The 21790-nt window shown below is 47.9% G+C and overlaps 1 protein-coding gene across 1 annotated transcript in view; it reads right to left on the reverse strand.

Moving 5' to 3' along the window:
- The window catches only part of ANO2 (anoctamin 2), a 386124-nt gene that overhangs the window by 50774 nt on the left and 313560 nt on the right, over positions 1-21790 (reverse strand). The window contains exons 16-17 of the mRNA XM_031001166.3: positions 21323-21518; positions 1617-1728 (exon numbers count right to left, since the gene is read on the reverse strand). Coding sequence (XP_030857026.2) covers positions 1617-1728; positions 21323-21518 — 308 coding nt within the window. The remainder of the gene's footprint in view (positions 1-1616; positions 1729-21322; positions 21519-21790) is intronic.

A 21790-nucleotide genomic window follows, 5' to 3' on the forward strand; every position in this document is an offset into this window, starting at 1 on the left:
GGACAATCAGAATAATCCTACTTACTTGCAGGGCCATCCCTGTGTTCACCTGTTGAAATCCTACTCATCCATTTAAGGCTGTGTAAGCCTTTCCTTTGCTGAAGTCTTCTTGTTGTCTCCGTTCATAACTGTTCCCCCAACACTTTCTTTATACCTCTTATTAGATCACTTACTGGATAGAATCACTTACTGGAGATGATAGTGTGCTGTTGCTAAGGCTCTCTCTTCTAGTATAGCACAGTTCATCTAAGGCTCAGGATCCTTTTTTCTTGCCTAAAACGTCATATGCATGTAATGTGCTACTGCCACGAAATCAACATTGAAAGCACCAATGAAGTGTATACTTCTTAATATGGACAGTCTCTCTGCTTCCATAATTTCATGACAGCCAAGGGGAGAGGTCCTGAGAAGGGGGCTGTGGTTTGGATGACAAACACCTCTGTAAGAAATTATCAAGTGTGGATGATGACAGCTCGTGCTATTAGTGCCTGCTTAATGAGCTTTTAGTTCTAGGGAAGCTTTCCTGATGTTGTTGGTTGACGCCTATTGGGAAATTTCCTTGTAAGTAGCCAACTGGCTTGATCATAAAAAATATTTATCAAAGTGATTTTACATCCAGACTGACTGTAAAATAAAGAATTTCACTGGCCTTTGTCCCCGATTCCTGCATGAACATCTAAATCCTTGGAATTTCCCTCCATAGGAGTGTCTTTGTTATTCCTGGCAGACCCCTAGGACTATACCTAAATTTAGGCTAATGAGATTACTCAGGATGGGGGCAGGCCATGCCAGAAAGATCAACCATGTTGGTTGAGGCTCTGAGTCATGTGATACTAGCCCAATCTCAGGGCAAGGGAAGGGCATTGGAGATTGAGTTCACTCACATGGCAAATGATTCCATCAATCACAAATGACTGATAGAATCACAATCCAGTGTGCCAGGAGGGTGACACATCCTGAGGACATGGAAGCTTCATGATTAAGAACCTCCTAAACCTGGCTCTATATGTCTCTTCCATTTGCTGATTTGGATTTACATCCCTCTACTACTATAAAACTTCAGTTGTAAGTATAGCACATTTCTGAGTTCTGTGAGTCATTCTAGTGAATTATTGAGTCTGATGGAGTAATGAGAGCTCTGGAATTACAGCCAGTGGGTCATAACTGCCGGTGGCCTGAGAATCCCAGAGCTTGACACTGGTGTCTGAAATGAGGGAAGTCTTGTGAGGGGCTGTGCCCTTAACCTATGAAATCTGTATTAACTACAGGTAGTTGGCATCAGAATTGCATTACAAGATCCAGGAGCCACTGGCTAGACATGAAATTCCCTCCTGCCTCATCCTCAAAGTTGAGAGACACAAATTCTTTCAAAACTCTCTCTTCAGGGACCACAGCCAAATCCCTGTAAAGTGCCAGGGTCATCAGAGTCTGAAGATGCTAATTCAAAATGATTGCCTGCTAACATTCCTTCTCCATGGGAAGGCAGGTGAAAGTGGGGCGGAGAAGGGGCTGACGCTGAGTGGACAATGGGGACAGGCTGACCCTATTGTTCTGACAGTAGAGAACCCAGTCTTAGTGGCAAATTGCCTTTCTACACATGACACCATTATACTCACCTCCCTTTGAAAAAGGCCACATAGAATATGGGGGAGTAGGCATTGACAAACTTGAGCAAGAAAGCTTTGAGGATCAGGCGCTCTTCAAAAGTCTGTTCTGTTTTTGGAACCTCTGTAAGAGAAGAGCGAGGCTGATGAGATTGGGGTGAGATTTCTCACCTCTCCAGAGTTTTGACCTAGACATGAGCTACTATCTCTCAGCTGACTCCTTCACAGCAAAAATCACGAGAGCCATCTCTCCGGCACATTAGAACTGAAGTCATCTGGGAGGCCCCAGGTGGTCTGCCAGGTAATACGAAGTTACAGAAGAATAAAAAATATAGGATCACTGTCTTTCTCCGTCTACCTTCCTCCTCTTGTCTACTCAAGGAGTGGTTTCACACCGCCCTCCTCAAAGAGGGCCATGAGCATGCAGAGCTTGCAACCACCCCCTTTTCTGCACCAAGGGGAATTCAGTTTTCACCTGTGTCATTTCCACTTCCATGAGATTTTACTTGAACCAAGGTCCCTGGTCAAAAAGCTTATTAGCCACTGAACTAGAGTTACAAGGGTACCATGACTTGATTCCTCTTTCTCTCCTTCATTTTTAGCAGAAAAAATGCTGAATGAATTTGAGCATTAATTTGGATGAATGCAGGAAAGCATTCATCTGCGTGTCCTGTGGGGAACCTAAGACATTTCCCAGTCATACACTCAAATGATAAAGGCTTGTCATAGACAAGATGAGTGAAACAAACAGGTTGATCCTAAGGTTTGACTCATAGGTCACGGGCCCTGGGTGTTCTATCAGGTCCAAGCAGAGGAGTCAGCTGGCATTCCCAGAAGGACTCAGAGACACTGAGCAGAAACCTCAGAGGTGCCTTCAGAAGACTAGAGACACAGGAACCAGTGGACAATGGTTCAGGACACTTCCGAGGGACTCCACAGACCGTGACAAATGGCATGGCAAGGACAAGAGGTGACACGGTGATCTTAGTCCATTTGGGATGCTATAACAAGCTACCATAAACTGAGTGTTCAAGAAAACCTGGCATTTACTTCTCAAATTCTGGAGGTTTGCAAGTCTGAGATCAAGGTAAATTTGGTGTCTGGTGAAGGCCTGTCTTTTGGCTCATAGACAGCACCTTCTCACTGTCCTCTCATGGTCAAGGGGAAAGGCATCTCTCTCAGGCCTCTTACATAGGACTCTTTCCCATGTGTGTGTGCTCTGCCCTCATGGCCTCATCACCTCCCATACACCACACCTCCTAATACCATCACCTTGGCAGGTAGAATTTCAACATAGGAATTTTGGGGAACACAAATATTAGGCTTATAGCACAGGGCCACAGTATTCAGAGGTAGAAGAAAAGCACTAATACTACATCATATGGACCAAGAAGCACAGCCTGAAAGTGGACGAAGCACAGATACATGACAACAGGGCCATGCCAGCTGAGGAGTTCTGCGTCCAGATGAGACTAGTGTATGGGCCCCCTAACTTGCCTGCTCCACAAATTCACATATAGCTTTCGTAGGAATCGCTGAAGAAACGGACACAAAACCTTGTTTCTTCCAAGGAATACCCTTCCCTCACCCATCTCCTTATGCAGAAATCCTTTATATCCTTTAATATCCAGGTGAGTTACTACCACACTCTCCAGATCAGACTGTACAACACTCTCCAGATCACACCGTACCACATCCTCCAGACCACACAGTACCACAATCTCCAATTCACACCATACCAAACTCTCCAGATCACGCATTGCCACACTCTCCAGATCACACCATACCACACTCTCCAGATCACACAGTACCGCATCCTCCAGACCACACAGTACCACAATCTCCAATTCACGCCATAGCACTCTCCAGATCACAGTGTACCACCTTCTCCAGATTACACCGTACCGCAATCTCCAGATCACACTGTACCACACTCTCAAGACCACACTGTACCACACTCTCCAGACCACAGTGTACCAACCTCTCCAGATTGCACCATACTGCACTCTCCAAATCACACTGTACCACACCCTCAAGATCACAATGTACCATACTCTCCAATTCACACCATACCAAACTCTCCAGATCACGCATTGCCACCCTCTCCAGATTACGTCATACCGCACTCTCCAGATCACACTGTATCACACCCTCAAGCTCACACCATACCACACCTTCTGGATCACAGTGTGACACACTCTCCAGATCACACTGTACCACACCCTCAAGATCACGATGTACCACACTCTCCAATTCACACCATACCACACTCTCCAGATCACACAGTGCCACGCTTTCTTTCCAGAAGCATTACTACATGCCTTCAGCAGGTAGTTATTTTTTTGTTTTCTTCCGTTATGCTTTATATGTCCCTGTGTTAATTACCCACACCCACGCCCTTTGAAAATTGACAATAGTTATTATCACTGATTCCTCAGTCCATGTGTTTGGATTCTCCCTAAGGTGAGGATTTAGGAGGAAGTAGTTTATTTGAGAGGGGCTCCCAGAAAGCTTTGTGAAGGAGTGGGATGGTGAGAACGAGGAGAGTGGAAACCTAAGATAAATGTGCTCATGAACAGGTTAATGCTGCATCAACTGGGGTTCAGTCCCACTGGAGACCTCCTAAGAAACTGTGTGAAGCACACCTCCAAATTTGCACAGTGAAAGGGGAGACGAAACAGGAGCCCCTCCCTGCCTGAAGGTCACCTTTGGGGCTAACTCCCTGGCTCTTCCAGCCTGTCCTATGCACAGGTGAACCTGCTCCCACAATCAGAGAACGCCCATAGACAGAGAGTGGCAGGAAGCCATTGGTGCAAAGAGGAACCATCTGAAGGTCACCTCCAGGGTGGGCCAATGGGAGGTGGGTGCTGCACAAAAGCGTCTGCTCCCATCCTCTGTGTATGACAGAAGGCACCATACGTAGGTGTGCACTGTCATTATCTCACTTAATCCTCACCTCCCTGGGTGTGCAAGGTATTACATTTCACTTTTGTAGATGAAGGGAATTGAGGCCCAGAGAGGTTACAGCCTTGCTCGAGATCACACAGCAGATAAGTGACAGATGTAAGATGTGAACCCAGATCTGTCTGCCTCAAAAAAACTAGTTTTTAAACACCACTTTTTGCAATCAGAATGTCTGACCCATTATTGTTTTCATCAAACACTCTCTTTCACCTCCCCACCTTCCACTCCCAGTCTAACCTGATGCGCCTAAGAAATATTTGTACTTGGCAGGTCACATTCATCAAGCACCAGCTGTGTGTCAGGTGCCAGGCCAAAATGAATGAAGTTTTCCCCTTCCTTCAAGGAGCTTCACTGAGCAAGGTCTCTGTGGAGAGGCTTTTGCTCACTGCCAAGTCTCTCCCAGATTGACCTGTCAGCAGCAGAGTATCATCTCCCGTCTCATGGCAGAAAGAGTCTTAGGGAAAGGCTGCATTGCCATGTTCCAGTTTCCCACACAGCACAGTGAGCCCTTAATTCACTGCCAATCCTACAACACTGTCTTGAATATTAGGAGATGATGCCGCTGGCAGTGATGACTGCTCTTACTGGTGCATTACCAACAACTCTCTCACACTGCACAACTGCATGTGTAAAGATGGCCCTTTAGAGGAAGATCGAAGCATGTAGGCCTCCCCTGAGTCTTGGAGAGCCTCTAATGTGTCCAAGGCTTGAAGATCACCGATGTAGGGGTCTCTGTGTGGGGACTAAGCTGCCAGAGAAACCTCAATGGGATTGAGAACTGTAGTGAATAGGATTACTTTGCTGAGCATCTTTCAACTGCATAATGCATTGTTTAGGAAATACCGTATTTGGTAAAAATGTTGTAAAAGATTTAATAGAAATATAGGTAGACACGTACAGATTTTAATATTAAAAATTCATCTATAGCAAGGGTTACTGCAGGAAGAATAACACTGGAGGACAAGAGCAGACCCACAAGAGTCCTACTTGTGTGAGGCCTCCCCAGCCTCCTGGGTGAGACAGGGAGGCAGAGATTGGCCAGGGGCTCATCACATGCATTCCCTCCTCCTGGATACACAGCTAGATGGGGGCAATATGAAGGAGCTGTGGCCAGAGAGGCATGAGTGGAGGTGGCGTATGCTGCTTCCAAGCCTGGGCCTCAATTTTTCCTGTGAGGTCCTCTGCTCTCTCTATCTCTCTTCCCTCATCTCCTGTGGAAAATGTCAGTAGTACCACTGGAAAGAGGAAGCCCAGATTCCTGAATTGCCATGTGGAAGGCTGTCCTCCAAACGTCTGGCTTAACTACAATAGAAGCAAGAACTAAATGTTGGAGGTTTACAACATTTCTCCTGAATGTGCTCCAACATTTAGACGTGCTGAAACTGAACTACTGCAGCTGGCGAGGGAAACTGGGACAGGCAGGTCCTGAGGTATCACTTATAACTTTCCTAATTGAAGAGAAAGACTTGCCCCAACTCAAGGCCTCCTAAAGTATGGACAGTGTTTCTGAGCAGGCCCAGAGGTCACTGAGGGTGGCTAGGGCCAAAGTCCAAGGCCTATATGCCTGTTGAGCCAGTGATCAGTTGTAGGTGAGGAGAAGTGTGTTTGAGAGAAACAGTCTTTTGAGTGTGACACTCTAATACCGTCTAGTATAAATCACTGGGAATTGATGCCAACATTATCCAAACAGCACATCCTCCAAAACTGAGCAAGTTAAACAACATTTTGGAGTTCTAAGAAAGACCTGCAGTAATTCAGAGAGGAAATTTCTAAGCTGTAGATACAGTAGTAAAACAGTATTAGTGGAGAATGGCAGCAGAGCCAGGGGACCAACAGCATCTGTCATAGTCCAAGCTTGATCAGAGACCTATTAAAGAGACAGGCAGGGGTGAGACCCTAGGACCCACAGCCCTGGGAAGGGACTTGAGAGTGGGAAAGCTAAGCGATCCTTTGGTGCTACTTTGCAAAGAGCACTGCCCGCTAGGGAATCTGGAGACAGCAGTGTAAATCTACAGGGGTTGAACTGGAATTCTACAGGGGTTGAATTGGAATTCTACAGGGGTTGAACTGGAATTCTACAGGAGTTGAATTGGAATTCTATAGGGGTTAAATTGGAATTCTACAGGAGTTGAATTGGAATTTTATAGCAGGAGTTGAATTGGAATTCTATAGCAGGAGTTGAATTGGAATTCTACAGGAGTTGAACTAGAATTCTATAGGAGTAGGAAAAGGCTTCCGTGATATTCCTCTGCTGGTGGAAAGCTTTGTGGTTTTCTCCTTCCGGTCCTGCCTGGGTGGGTATGGCCCCCCGAGATAAAAGACCTGGGTGATCCTGCACTGCTTCACCAAATAATCATCTGGATAATGATCTGTGCTCAGCATTTACAGCCAGCACTGCCGCTTCTGTCATTTCTTCTATAGTTACGTATGTTAGCAAATGCCCCATAAGATCTTTAGCTTCTTAGGCCTTTCCCCTCTCTGCCACCGAGAGGCCAGGTCCTCCCTGCCTGATTTGTGCATATCAGGTCCTCACCAGCCTGAACGTGCCACATCCCCATCTTTGGCCTGATTCTCATTCCCCTTAACTACAGGAGACAATTCTGAGGCCCAGTGGAAGTGTCTGCCATTGAAAGGTCACTTTCGGTTTCGAGATCTCATCACTCTGCACCCTCATGTGACTATGAACCCTCGCGCTCGCCACACTCCCACTCTTGCCCCACCCCCGCATACAGTTTGGAGGGCTTTTCTCCATAAGCAAAGTCCCAGAGAGACATCTTCCAGGCAGACCCCAGCTATTGCCAGATGTGCTCTACTATGAACATGCATTGAATAAATGAATGAGTGAAAGAGTGACAGGAAAAATGTGTTTGGAAGAATGAAAAAAAATTTTGTCCCATATTAAAAATTCCCTGTCGTATTCCAAGGAGGACAAATTCTAAGGAGGGACGTCTTTTTCTGAGCAGATGACAGGCGTAACCATATGACAGGAGCAGCCAGAAGACTCAAACTCACCGACCTAACATAAGAGGCGGGGGTGCTGGAGTTGGAGGCAGGACCCAGAAGGGTGAGGGCCAGTGCGATGGGAGGGGAAGGGCAGAGAGGAAATGGACTGACAGGTGCGGGGAGGGCCCGCTGGGAATTTTCATTAAGTGCTGCTGTGAGGTTTGCAGTGTGACCTCTTTGTGTGCCTCTCCACAGAATCTTCAACCATGATTCCTTGAAATTGTTCTGGATTCACTCTTGGGGGACTGCTGAAGGACTGGGTTCTACTTCAGGATGAGCATGGGGAAGGAGCAGAGACTGATCTGGGTAACTAATGAGAGAGATTAGGGAAACAGGCAGACACCGTGGAAGGCAGAGGAGGAGAAGAGGAAGAAGAAAGAGAAGGCAAGGGGGAAAAAGAAGGAGGAAGAAGGAGGAGGGATGAAAGGAAAGGGAAGGAAGAAAGGGAGAACTTTTCAATAGGATGTTTTTTCTTTTTCTTTTTCTTTTCTTCAGTAGGAATTTGAGCCTCTGTCCAGTGTGCCTGAGGCATCCAATTTAACAATAACATAATCACATCTCATCTCTTTTAAATCTTTTGGGGGCAAGAAAATTTAAGCCCATGTCACCTAAAAAAATAAGTAATCAGATCTGAGGGTCCAAAAATTTGGAAAACATATCTTGAAAACATATCTAGAAGGTGATCGGGATGAGATGTGGAGTGGCATATGTCTTTAATTTTATTTTATCATCGCCTTTGAACTGTGTGTCCTCAGATCTCCCAGTCCCTATGCAATTTCCTCCAAGTTCCCTGCAAAGAGGATCTAGTCATTTCAGAGGCCTTTCCTCCAACTGGAAATGAGTGATTCCCTTCCTCCGTACTGATAAATCATAGGCCTGGCTATTATTTATGAGTTTTATTTCTAAAAAACAGCCTGTGCCTGTGCTTTAGGGCCATGAGCCACCATAAATAAGGAGCATTTCCAATAAACGATCCAAATCCATGTGACAGGCCACAAAATCAGCTCGGCGCCCCAGCTTGGAGCAGCTCTGAGTCACAGTGTGTGCTTGGCCGAGACTTCTGGGAAAGGGGCCTCAGGGAAGCACCTCCCAGTGAGGGAACAAATGAAGGTTTGAGGCAAGGAGGGATGCCACAGCCTGGAGTGCCACTTTGACTTTTGGATCTCTCTCACAAGCCAACACAGAGGGCCTCACCTGCCTAGGACAGAGACTACATGGCTGAAGAAATGGAGCAAGTGGGCAGGTGCAGTGGCTCATCCCAGCACTTTGGGAGGCTGAGGAGGGCAGATCACTTGAGGCCAAGAGTTTGAGACCAGCCTGGCAAACATGGCAAAACTCTGTCTCTACTACAAATACAAAAATTAGCTGGGCGTGGTGGTGTGCAGCTACAATCCCAGCTACTCGGGAGGCTGAGGCATGAAAATCTCTTGAACTCACGAGGCAGAGGTTGCAGTGAGCTGAGATCGTGCCACCGCACTCCAGCCTGGACAATGATGTAAGGCTCTGTCTCAAAAAAAAAAAAAAAAGAAACGAAAAGAAAGGAAGGAAAGAAATGAAGAAATGGAATGGAGCAAGTGTTTCCAGAGGCCAGGTGGGGTGGGGTGACATCTGAAGTTCAGGAAGGGCTGTCTGCATCTCAGGCCACTAGGCAGGATTCCTCATAAGACAGACTTCTGGAGAGGTCTGAATCTCAACCCCATGAGAAAATGGTCCAGCCTTGTGCTTTGAACAACTCCAAATAAAGTACCTTTAGATTCCATGGCTATGGGGATACGATGGAGGGGAATCTAATGGAGAGAGGGTGAGGAGATAGGCAACCCTCTCTATTATTCACGTGCCCCTAACATAGCACCTCCGCCGGGAAGCACCCCAGGTCGATTAGAGGCCATCTGAAAGTTTCACCTGCTTCCAAACTGTGGAGCAGGATCCCAACAAAGAGGGCAGACTCCACTTCCCGCCAGAAAGGACAATCGGGAATTTCTGTGCAGAGCCATTCCCACCATCAGCCCTTTTCTTTTACGTGTTAATCCTCTGCTGCATCGTGTCATGAAAAAATATGAGTGCAAATGACCCAGCTGTAAACTGCCTTGGAAAACAATTAGTATGAAAGCCCAGCTTCATCCCAGGGGGCCAGCTCAGGACTGAAAGTCCCCAGAGCTCCATCCTAATCCTATGGAAACAGCACGGCCAGGAGAGGACGCCAGCTGCAGGCTCTGAATCTTGGAAAAGCAGCTCCTCCTGACTGGTGTCTTCAACAGCCCAGCCGGCAAATGCATAACGATGGCAGCAAAAAAGAACAAGAAGATGCCCAAGCAAAAGTGCCTGCTCTTCCCCTTACCTCTCCCTAAGGCAGGTCACGCCTTTGCAAACAGCAATGTTTGCTGACAGCACAACCATCTGGGCTGCCCTTCATTTGGGAATGGGGGGCGGGTGGAGGGACTGTCTGGGTACCTGGTGTCATGCTGTTGCCTTGGTAGTGCCATGGGTAGGGTGGAAATCACCCTAGGAGAAGCCAGCCAGCTGGGTAACAAGGCAGCCAGCGCATGACCTGAGGGAGCTGAAAGTCCCTGAACTGGGGATCTAGAGGGTGTGCCTGAGATACTCCTGCGGCCCAGAGAGCTTCCTAGCACAGGGGGCCTATCCCTCAGAGTCAGGAAGGTAACTCTTGCCCCTATGCAAAGGAGCATGAGACCTACTGTGCTGGCTAGCAGCCTAGGCCAGGGTGACAGCGCCCCCAGCACATCTCCTTTTAAGAAAAAAGGGACCTAAACAGGAAGGGAGCACTGGAGAGAGAGAGAGAGAGAGAGAGAGAGAGAGAGAGAGAGAGAGAGAGAGAGAGAGAGAGAGAGAAACAGACAGACAGACAGACAGAGAGACAGACAGACAGAGGCGTATTCTGTTACGGGCCAATCATGAGAATCCTCCTATATCCAGCACCTACTATGTGCCAAGCACCATACAAGCACTTGACAACTTCCCTAAGATTTTTCTCCCTGTGGCAAGGACAGGAGTGAGGAGAGAGCAGGAAGGTGTGCCCTGTCCCTGATCACAGACACCCCCAACACCCCTGGGTCATCTGGCAAATGCACACACTGGTCTAGAACCTGAGGGAGGAGGCATATGGTCAGTCCATTCTCAGCCCACCCCTCATGTCTTCCCAGAGGAAAACAACCCACAGGAAATTCTCCTGCCTTTCCCACCATTATCTTTTCTCATTCGACAAATATCTATTGAGGATGATCCTGTTCCAGGCCTTGGGCCCCAGCTGTGCAGTGGTGGACAATCCAATCAGCTCCCGCCATGTGGAGCTCCCAGTCTAGAAGGGTGAGGGCGACAACTGCAACCGTTTTAGAGAGCAGTGAGTGTTGAAGGAATATGTAGTGAAGTGAGAAGCAGAAGGAAAGGGCGATGGGAAGGCTGTTTTGGTCAGAGTAGTCAGGAAAGGCCTCTGAGGAGGTGACCTCTAAGCTGAGACCTGCAGCGTAAGGAGGAACCAGCTCCAGGGGCTGGGGAGGGCTCCAGGGGGACGCATCAGCCTGGGCAAAGTCTTGATGGAGAGCCCCAAGGCTGTGCAAGGAATTGGCCAGTCCACACAAGCGAAGCATCCTGAGCCTGGTGGAAGTACTGGGAGGGGGAATTGGAGAGGAAGGCCAGAGAGTAAATGTGTGGCTCTGTGAGCCACAGGAAGTACAATGGGACGCTGTTGTAGATTTCTGAACAGGGGAAGGATGTGATGAAATTAAATTTTTAAAAAATCACAGAAAGTGAATGGTGTGGGGGGGGGAGTGCGGCAGGGAGACAGAAGTGGAAGCAGACAGACAAATTGTGAGTGTGTTGTTGTCCAGGCACAAACCAGTCAATATGAGGATGAAACCTGTGAAAAGTGGTCAGATCTGGGATATGTTTGAAGGTAGAAAGAACAATACTTACCAGCAGACTGGATCCTAGGGGTGAGAGAGAGAGAGAGCTCCAGGGAGTGAGAATGCCAGGGAGAGAGAGAAAGAGAGAGCCAGGATAGCACTTGGACTTTGAAGTGAGCATTTGGGTGGCTGCTGGTGCCATCTCCTGAGATGGGAAGAATCGGTGAAAGGCACCAGGTTTGGAGGAAAAATTAAGTGCTCAAAGTTGGACGCATTAAATTCTTGGCCCCTATGCTTCTCGTTGGCCCCTGTGATTCTGCTCCCCAAAACCCAAAACCCCCAAACCCCAGCTCATGACCCAAGGCCATTAGAATATTGTATGAACCGAGAATCATCCTTCGAAGTACCCAGCCAGCTTGGAGGAGTCAGCACCTCAAGCAAATCCAAGCCTCAATGTCAAGGTTGGATTGGGTGATTTCCCAGGTCCTTCCTGCTTCTGGTCTTCTGTGCTCTACAATATGATTCACGAGGCTTTGACGGAAGACTAGAGGGGGACTCTGGGCTGGAAGTCAGAAGACCTTTCTGTCTAAGCGTCCCCAGATAAGGGAATTTATCTTTCTGAGCCTCAGTGTCCTAATTCATAAAATGGTACCTTCCTTCAACATTTGTTGGGAAATACAGCATGGAAAGCATCAAGCATGGTGTAAGGGCTCAAAGATTTGCTCTTATTATGATGGCACAGCAAGGCACTGCAGAGATTTGCACATTTGTTTCCACTTCCTTAGTAAAAGAAGTGTTAGCAAGTTAGTTAAAAATCCCCTACAGAGCCCTCTTAGAAGGTTGGGGAGTGCATTTTGGCATCACTTGGGATGGTGAGGTCCCTAGGAATCTCGCTGAGGGCCAGGGAGGTGAAATAGGCAATCACAGGATCTGTTGCGTTTTGAAGATTGAAGGTGGCAAGCTGTGTGCTCCCAGGGTGAGTTCCCAGGGAGAGCAGGGGCCCTTGCTATGGGTCAGGGTGTCGGATGGCATCCTGGAGATGCGGGTAGAGGTAACATACGTGTCCTAGAAACAGGAAACCCTGACAGCTGCAGCCCCTAGACTGAGCCCAGCCTAAAGGAGAAGACTGTCCTCCCTGGAAGAGCCCATACTGTCCAGGCCTGGAGTACGGAGGGGCCACCTCAGCCGCAGTCCAGCCTCTCCCATCAGAGGGGTGGGGCCAGTGTCCAGCAGCAATGTTCCGTAGGAGTGAGACCCAAGGAGCGAAGAGCAGGTTCTACCCAGGCATCTCCATGTTTAACTTCGGATGTTGGCCTGACCCCTCTACCACTGAGGATTGCAGCAGGAAACAATTCCCCTTGGATGGTTCAAAGGAAGCGACTCTAATGAAGCCGTTACTCACAGCAGTGAAGAGACGAGGAGAGGAAATGGCATGGCTGATGCCCAGGAAGAACCAAGAGGGAGAATTCATCCTGCAAGAGCTGCAGTTATGAAGAGATGAATTTTCTCCAGAGATGTGGGAGCATCAGAGAGAAGCAGAGGAAAACACCCCGATTCCCTAGTGAGGTAGAGAGGGGATCTGGGGAGAAAAGGTGCAAACAAAGGAGGAGCACCACAGCCCTTCCTTCTCTTCTGGATGCTTTAGTCCCTGGGCTCCTAGAAAATCCAAAGAGAAAGACAGGAAGATATTGGACTTCTTGCTAACAGGAGAGATGAGTGCTCCAAGGACTTTGTAGGGAAATGAGAGATGCGTTCATGGTCACAGCTCACATCTGGGAAGGAATTCTTACCAGTTATACTAAGTGTTCTAAACAGTAGAATTACTGACCATAGTCTTATATAACTGGTAGGGGTGCTCCACATACTTGGGCTATAACCGTACTCACATCGTTTTATTAGTAGTCACAGCCTCCTGCCATCGTCTCTGTTTCCCAGACAACATTTAGAATAATTTAAGCCAACATCATGGAGGGGGCCCCCCGACAAGCATAGAATCCCCCCTGGCCACACCCTGGGAGGTTCTTTCTCCCCCACTGCCTGAGGCCAACCAGAGAGCCGGGAGCCCCAGAGAGCCAGGATCCTGGTGCAAAGCAGGAAGAGAATACAAGCCAGCAGACCCAACTTTCAGGCCAGATTGCAAATGACCAGCACTGTGGCGTCCCCGCAGAGAGGCATAGGCCCCATTCCCCTCTGCAGCCCACGCCGGCCAGGCCCACCCATGTCCTGTGCTGGACTCTGTCCCTGATCAGGCTCCGCTGCAGAGAGCAGACCCCCCATCCCAGAGCACTGCATCCAATAAAGCCAACACTTTCACCCCGTGCTCCAAAAACAAACACTGTCCACATTTAGAAGATTAGATTCAAATATGCTCAAAATATTCTTCTTTAAAGAATGTTTGGTGCCCGGGAGCCGTTTGTATCTGTGACGCTGATTTTTCCCCCGTCCTTTTCCTTCCCTCCTGCTCTTCTCTCCTCAGTAATAATATATTGCCTTTTGCTAGAGTAGCTTAGAATTGGAGGAAAAGTTTAGACTCAAGACTTCCTGGTAGGGGCCAGGCACACTGGCTCACACCAGTAGTCCCAGCATTTTGGGAGGCTGAGGCAGGAGAATCACTTGAGCCCAGGAGTTCAAGACCAGCCTGGGAAACAAAATGAGATCCCCTTCTCTACAAAAAGTTAAAAAAAAAAAATTAGCCAGATGCCGTGGCACACACCAGTAGTCCCAGCTACTCAGGAGGCTGAGGTGGGAGGATCCCTTGAGCTCAGGAGTTCAAGGCTGTTGTGAGTTATGATCATGCCGCTGCACCCCAGTCGGGGCAACAGAGTGAGACCCTGTGTATTCTTGAAAAAAGAGAGAGAGATTCCTGGTGGCCTTTCAAATTTTAAAAAAAAATTCTTTCTTTGTTAAAACTTATAAAGCTCGCAGGACCCCAAAGCCTGTGGAGCTCCTCTCTCTCTGTGCATGTGGGACAGGCGGCTGCACTCACAGCTTGCCTCCCTGCTGTCCTCCCTGCCTGGGGCATCTGACCCACATGGTTGTCCCCATCCCCAGAAATACTCGACCTCTTGTCATTCACATATGTGAGTGCACTGCATTCTAAATCTTCTGGAGCCTTTGTGGTGTTTCCTGTTGCTCTCCCAATAAATTTAAACTTTTCTGGGGAACAAGGACAGCTACATATTAAAAGGCACTAGAGTGTCATGGTCTTAGCAAGGACAATGAGGCCAGACTCACCACTTATCAGTTCCATGACCTTGGGCCTCTGATTTTCTTCTCTGTGTCTTCAGTCTTCCTGTCTCTAAATGGAAGTATTAAGATTACCTACTCTCCTGGGGCTTTTTTAAGGATTAAACATACTGATATCTGTAAAGTGCTTAGAACAGTGTTTGGTACAGGGTAAGTGGTGTGTGTGTGTGTGTGTGTGCACGCGCACATGCACACACGCACGTGCGTGCATGCATGTGTGCAAGTGTGTGCATGTGTGTGAGATATAGGGTAAGCAGGGTGTGCATCAACGCACACTCATGCACACTACTAACTGTATGCTTCAGTCAAATTTCTAAACCTCTTCAGCCTTCTCATAAGTAAAATGGAAGAAATGACCCATTCCCAGTGTTACTGTCATAATGTGGGGCAAAGCATGCAAACCAGTGTTGGTATGAGGTGGGCCCTCAATGGAACTCATGGCCTTTCCCCATCCCTCCTTTCACTCCCATCCCTGGCCCTGCTTCAGGAGCATCTGGGGCAGTGACACTCAGGAGTGGGCTGTCAGTAATGTCTAAGCACCTCCCAAGCACAGCCATTTTCATAAAAACCTTGACTTGACTAATACTCTTTTTTCAAGCAACTACAATGAGCCCAACCCTGTGACTTGGAGAGGTTGGACGGCGAGGGAGGGATGAAGTGCACCACCCCGTACACCAGCCAGCATTCTGCAAAGAGTTTTGAAAGAAAAGACAAGAAGGAAAAGGAGGCAGCAAGCCAACAGCATTTTGAGTATTCAGCCTAGAAGCCTGCCATCAGCCATGCCTCCTCCATACTGCCTCTTATTTGAAGAATTCTCCAAAACTACAGTAGAGACAGGCCGCCTTTCCAGGCCAAGCCTGACCATTGCCTATGTTGGTTATGCTAAGATCCTATAGTTTTCCTGCTCCCAGATGTATGGCTCAAAGGCACAATACCCCACTGGATCCTGACCTGAGGAGGAAGCACATCTTGCACCAGTCAGCTCCATTGCTCTTTCTTCTTGCCTCCTGCCTTATCCTCCTACCATGCTGCAGCCCTGTCCTGTTTGCTGTATGTCCAGAGGCCCAGTGACCTGCCCAGATTTTGCCTGCTTCCTCCCCTAGGACACGGACCCTTTCTCTACAGCCACCACCTGTATCCCCTCCTGAAGTGAATGGATCACTGGGGACTAAGAGACTTTGTCCCACCCATCCACTGGAATCCTACCCCCGCAGCACTCAAACTCCAATACTGATGCTTGCTGACACTGGCAACACACTCTGTACACTGTGTCTTGGCCAGCCAGGCTCCCTCTAGGACACAGCTCCAAATGCATTCCCTAGAAAGCCCCCTTCCCACCACCCCAGGGTTCAGCTCAGTCCTGCCTCACCAGTGCTGCGTTGCCTCCAGATTCCAGCATGCCTTGCATCTAAGCTCCTGAGTATTGTTATGGCAGCCAGGGGGACAATCGCTGTTTTTATCCGCCACTGCTGCTAGTGGTAGATATCATTCTCAAGGAAATTAACAAATCTTGCCTTCTGTGATATATATTTGCAGCAAGAATGGACCTCAGATAGGCCTGACACCTCAGCCTCTTGAGGGATGCTCCCAGGAAACTGGTCTTCCATTACTCAGCCCTGTGGGAAACACTTGGGGACTTATTGGGGTTATTGACACCAGCTGTTTGCACCTGGTGAGCAAAGCGTATACTCACAGCCTCCTCAACTATCAAGAGATCTGGGGCAGGAAGCCAAGCGGGTGTTAAACCCAGCGTGAGAATGGCAAAGGAAGTCTTAAGCCTGGCAGACTTCTCATTCCATTAGGTGGCATTATCCATAGCTTTATGTCCCCATGGAGCCTGGGGGAACCCTGTAACCGTATCTCTGCCTGTGGGGATACTGCTGGGACCTACTTTGTGGGACCATCTCTGTTAGTGTGGGTATTCTTTGCCATTAAGGAAACTTCAAGTCTCCTGATACTCTTGGTGCCTCTTTCAGTCACTATCCCATTGTGTCAGCTTTGCATTGGCCTTATTCATCTCAATAAGATCACATCCTTCTGTAGGCAGACAGAGTTGAAATAAGGAATACATAAATGCTCACTGTAGCCTCTACTGTGACTTAAAAGATACCTAGCCTATGGGCATTCCTTGAAAAGTGTCTTTTTACATGCATGAATGAAGAGAGAGACGTATTTCACCAATAACTGCATTGACAAAAATGTGCTAAGATCTGCCATGGGCCAGGCACTGCGCAGGAAATAAAAATAAATGAAAGACAGGGTCACTGTTCTCAAGAGCCTTGCAGCCTGGTTGGGAGCAAGTGACAGAGACTTTTCCTGCTTACAGAATGACCATGTACTTTAACATATTTTCCAAGTTCTTCATAATTAGGCCGATTCTAGCCAGTGATCTGTGAGCAGATGGGATGAATGACGACACTTGGAGGCTGAAGCATTTAACAGCCCCAGTCAACTCTCCAGCTGTCTTCCCCTGACATGGTGTCCACGGCAGCCCCCATCAGTCTGGGTCCCTGAGCAATTGTGTGCAGCAGAGACCCCTGCCTGATCGCACTAGACATGTGGGCTGAGCAAGAACACAGATGACTTTATGTGATGCAACCAAGATATTGAGATGAATTTATTACCCCAGCAGAGCCTAGTCTATTGTAACACTGGGAACACACATATATGTGCGATGCGGTAAGATCAGACAGTACCTGATCAGCATCCAATGAATAGTGCGGATAAGAGTCTCCAAGCTTAGCCTTGGTCTGCAGGCTTTGCCTTTACTGTTCCATCTTCCTAAGAGTTCTCCTTCTAGATCTTTTTGTGGGTTGCTCCCTCCTGCCATCCGGGTCTCAGCTATGAAGCTACCACCTTGAAACACCTTTCCTGACCAACTCCCCCAGAGAGCACAGCCCCAGACCACTGTCTATCTCATCACACCTTCCTCAGATTCTGTGGAATGGCCCTGCTTGCTGTCCATCTTTCTCTGGTCACAGTGAAAGCAAAATGAGAGCAGGGACCTTGTCGCTTGTCTTTGCTGTGTTTCCAGAACTGTGCCTGGCACGGAGCAAGCACTCCATCAACAGCTGATGGATGAACCCAGAAACAGAGGGTATGTGCCAGGGGAGTCTGGAAGTGGGAGGATGACCACTGACAGCCGAGAGGCCAGAAGAGGATTTACAAAGGAGAAGCCCTTTGAAGGAGGGTCACTGAGGTCGTTTTGGCAGTCACAGCAGCATGAGCAAGGCCGGGGTGGGACAACACAGGGAGGCTAGGGTGACCATGAGCTGAGTGGGTCAGTTGGGGTGGAGGAGCACAGTGGGAAGAAAGTAGCTGAGAGCTTGAAATGCTAACTATAGGTGCTCTAGGACCAAGGGAAGCTGTCTGAGGGTGCTGACTGGGAGCAATGTCCCCAAACCCACTGTTCGGGAAAGGTTGGCTGGATGGGGATTTCCAAGCTAGAGGCCCATTGAAAGAGGCTGAGGACAATGGTACAGGCATTAGGCTGTGAAAACCATCCAGACAGAGGGGATGACCAGAGGACAGGAGGAATATGAAGAAGGAAGGATCAGGAAATCTTTGTCCAAAAAACTTCCCCGATACCCACTGCCATACAGCTCGGGGAGGAGAAGGAGCCAAGTCTAGAGCTCAAAGCTTCTTTCCACTGGATTCTCAAATTCAGCAGTCCCTCTCTGAGCTCTCTGGGGTACCCAGTATAAGGTAGACAAGAGCAATGCCCCAGAACAATGCTCACTGGGGTTCCTGATGGAGACCCAACACACCACTTCAGTACAGATGGTGAGAAACTGACATCAAAGTCACACAAAAGAGATTCACATTTTAGAGGTAGAATCTGAGTCTGAACCTTAGTAAAGTGAGCATATAACACTTCCCTTGCTGGCCATGCAGTTTTTGTGAAGATGAAATGGAGTTACAAATTTTATTTTAAGTTTAAAAATACTTCATGAGTATCACTCTCAGAGAGAACAAAATGTACTTGTTAGGATTTTATCTCCTTTCCAGGGCACAGACTTTCTTATGGAGTCCTGGACATTGATCTAACAGCCCAGGGTAGCTGCTTTGGTCTGGGCAAGGAGGGTGTGCCAGTAGAAACAGCGAACACAGCTTCATGATGTGAAAGCTCTGTTACAGCCCATTTTATTTATGGCTTCAAACAGAAGAGTTAAGGCCCCGCCTTGCATATGGGAAGTACTCACTAAATACTTATTAATGAGTTTTCTATTGTTGCCAACTCTATTTGTCTTTCATCTTTATCACTATCTAGAGCAATGCAAGAAAAGTGAGATAATGTGACACAAATGAACAGGAAGGAGAAAGGTCTACATCACCATTGACTTTCTGTCCCTCTTTTCCCTACTTCCTGCCCGCACACTCAGCAATACCCTTTACATTGGATCTCCTACCTCTCCCTATTCTGTCACATCCTATTTCCCTGCTAAGTAATTTTGCAGACAGCTCCCATCATGATGCCACGCTCTTAAAAAAAATCTTCAGTGGTGCTAGATCAGGACCACATGGAGCAGGTAGGGGACATTTATTTCTACTCCTGGTGTTTCCTCCATGCGGTGGGAGTGTAATTAGTTGTAACGGCTCAGCTTGTCTTCCCCCAGCTCAACCATTTCTCCTCTTGGGTGAGAGAAGGAGGAGTAGCTTATCTTATTGTTAAGTCTAGAAGAGGACGCTGGCATTCCTTGCCTAGCCTCTTTTTCTGCCCTTCCTTGGAGGGGAGCAAAGGGCCTGCAGGAAGCAGGTGTTCTTCTATGCCTCTCCAAGTTCTAAGTTCACAGGGCTGGCCCATCCACCACTGCCTGCCATGGAGAGAGAATGTCTATTTGGCTCTCTTCCTAAGCTACTACCTCCCATGTAGCCTTTCTCAGTTTTACAGCTGATATTTTGGCTTTGTCTACTCTTGCCTTGATCTAATTTCTCAGCTGGTTCAGTAATCAGGCCAGGAAGATGGTACTGTTTATGGCTGAATGCCCCTGGGAACTCCAGCAAACACTTTTCCATTGTCTATGAAAAAAATCGGAGTCCTCAGCCTGGCATTTTAGATTTTCCATCAAAAAGCAAAACAAAACAAAAAAAAACACGTTCTGGTCAACTCCGTCGGCCCAGTTTCCCACTCCATCGTGCCCTGGATGTGCCTTGGACGTAGAGCCCCGGCACCGGGCTCCCCTGGCATCCCGCGCACACTTCATGCTTTCTTTCTCCCATATGCTGAGCTCAGCTCCTGTTCCACTGGTGTTTAGCTTGACCAAGACTCTCCCAACCACCCAACTGGCTCATTTGCCACTTTCCTGCATGCCTTTCCTGACCCCAGGGATCTGATCACTCCCTTCAGTGCCGTGTTTCTCACTTGGTTTCCTTTGCCAGGAATCTTCCTCTCCTCCTGCCCATCCCCTCCTCCCTATATGCATGCCTGTCTGACTCTCACTTATCTCTGGGCTCTCCAGTCAAATGCCTCTCCCTCCAAAGCCTCCTGAGTCCCCAGGAGTGTTGGATGTTCTTCCGAAGTGCTTCCATAGAATCCTGTCTATCATTAAATATGCTGAATTAAAATTCTCTGCTTATTTTTCTCAAGATGCTTATGAAGAAACACAGATAACATTCACAAATATGCACATGCCTGGAAAGAGCAGAGCTGCCCCTGAGGATGGTAAGCTGCCGATAGCAACACAGAAGTCAAAGCAAAGTGCTCACCATGGGTAGTGTTACAGTAGAGGTCAAGCAAGGGAAAGGCACAGACAGAGCAACTTTCCAGAATTCTCCAGTCATTAGGAGAAGGCTCTTGAGGAGGTGGTTATCCTATCAAGGGTCCATGAATTAAAGGCATCATACATACTATGAATGCAACCTCCGTATGAGGTTAACAAGAAGCTGGGGCTCCTCGTCACTAGGGTCAGAGAGGGAAATCCCTACATTCAGAGAGGGAAGGGATGAATCCAGGCCACCCAGAATAAATACAATGGGACAGGGTCTTGACTGTCAGCCTCCCCCATCCAATAAGCATGAATGCCAAATGCCAAGATGTGGTGCTCGGGCAACAGCGGCTTGCAGCTCAAATGACACATCTGAATATTGAGGCCATTGCATTTTTCTCACTGGCTTGAAGCTTGGGAAGTCTGATATGCCTCTTTGAAGTCTACTCAGTGCCTGGGGAATGTGTGGATTTTCTGGGGCCTCTGACAATACGGGGATAGATAAGACCAATAAGACCCTCTTGGGCTCAAGTGTCAAAAGGCTTTCCTCAACTTTATAGATGCTGCTGGGAAAATGAGAGCTAAAGCTCTGTAATTTTTAACAGGAAGTCTTGAGTCTGCCTTGCTTCCCAGGTTAGGCTAAAAAGAACAGACCCCACGGTTTACCCTTAGGGGATAGTGAGTGCCCTGTCACATGAGGCAATCAACACAGGCCAGAGGACTTGATCAAGAACATTACAGGAAGGATTCCCGCCTTTAGAGAAAGCCCTTTGACAGCCCTACAAATACACACACATTGCACTTCCCCATTCCTCTAATTAAAATGCACTGTACAAAGCATCCTGTCCCTGTCCCATTTTTTTTATTTTATCACCAAAAGCCTTGCACACATTGACTTAAAGAGGGCCTAGGACAGCCAGAAGGCTCGGTGACACAGTACCAATTTTGGTGAGCCACTTGGCCACAGCGCCGTAGATCTCGTCCAGGATGAGGATGACCACGAGGTTGATGATGACTGCTGTTGCTGTCACTGTCACCCGGACATTGGAGCGTGTAGCCTTATTGAGAGACAGAGCGGCTGCAGTTGTTATTCGATACACTATCACCCCAAAGACGATTGAGAATGTCAGGGCAATCTGTTTGGGAAAACAGAGAGAAGTACACATCAGCAGGCAATTACTGAGCACCTACTATTTGCTCTGCCAACAGTACCATTTGCTGTTATCAGATATTATTAATCTGGAATCTTTTGTTGGGTAACAAGGGATTCCAGATATTATTAGTCTGGAATATTTGGGTGGGTAACAAATTTTTAGGCAGAGTTCTGAGTGGAGGTGCATTTTCCAGGGGAGAATGTCTTAATTTTTGTCAGATTCCAAATGATTTATCACACACACACACACACACA

This window comes from Gorilla gorilla, chromosome 10 (genome assembly GCF_029281585.2).
Source record: "Gorilla gorilla gorilla isolate KB3781 chromosome 10, NHGRI_mGorGor1-v2.1_pri, whole genome shotgun sequence".
Taxonomy (NCBI): domain Eukaryota; kingdom Metazoa; phylum Chordata; class Mammalia; order Primates; family Hominidae; genus Gorilla; species Gorilla gorilla.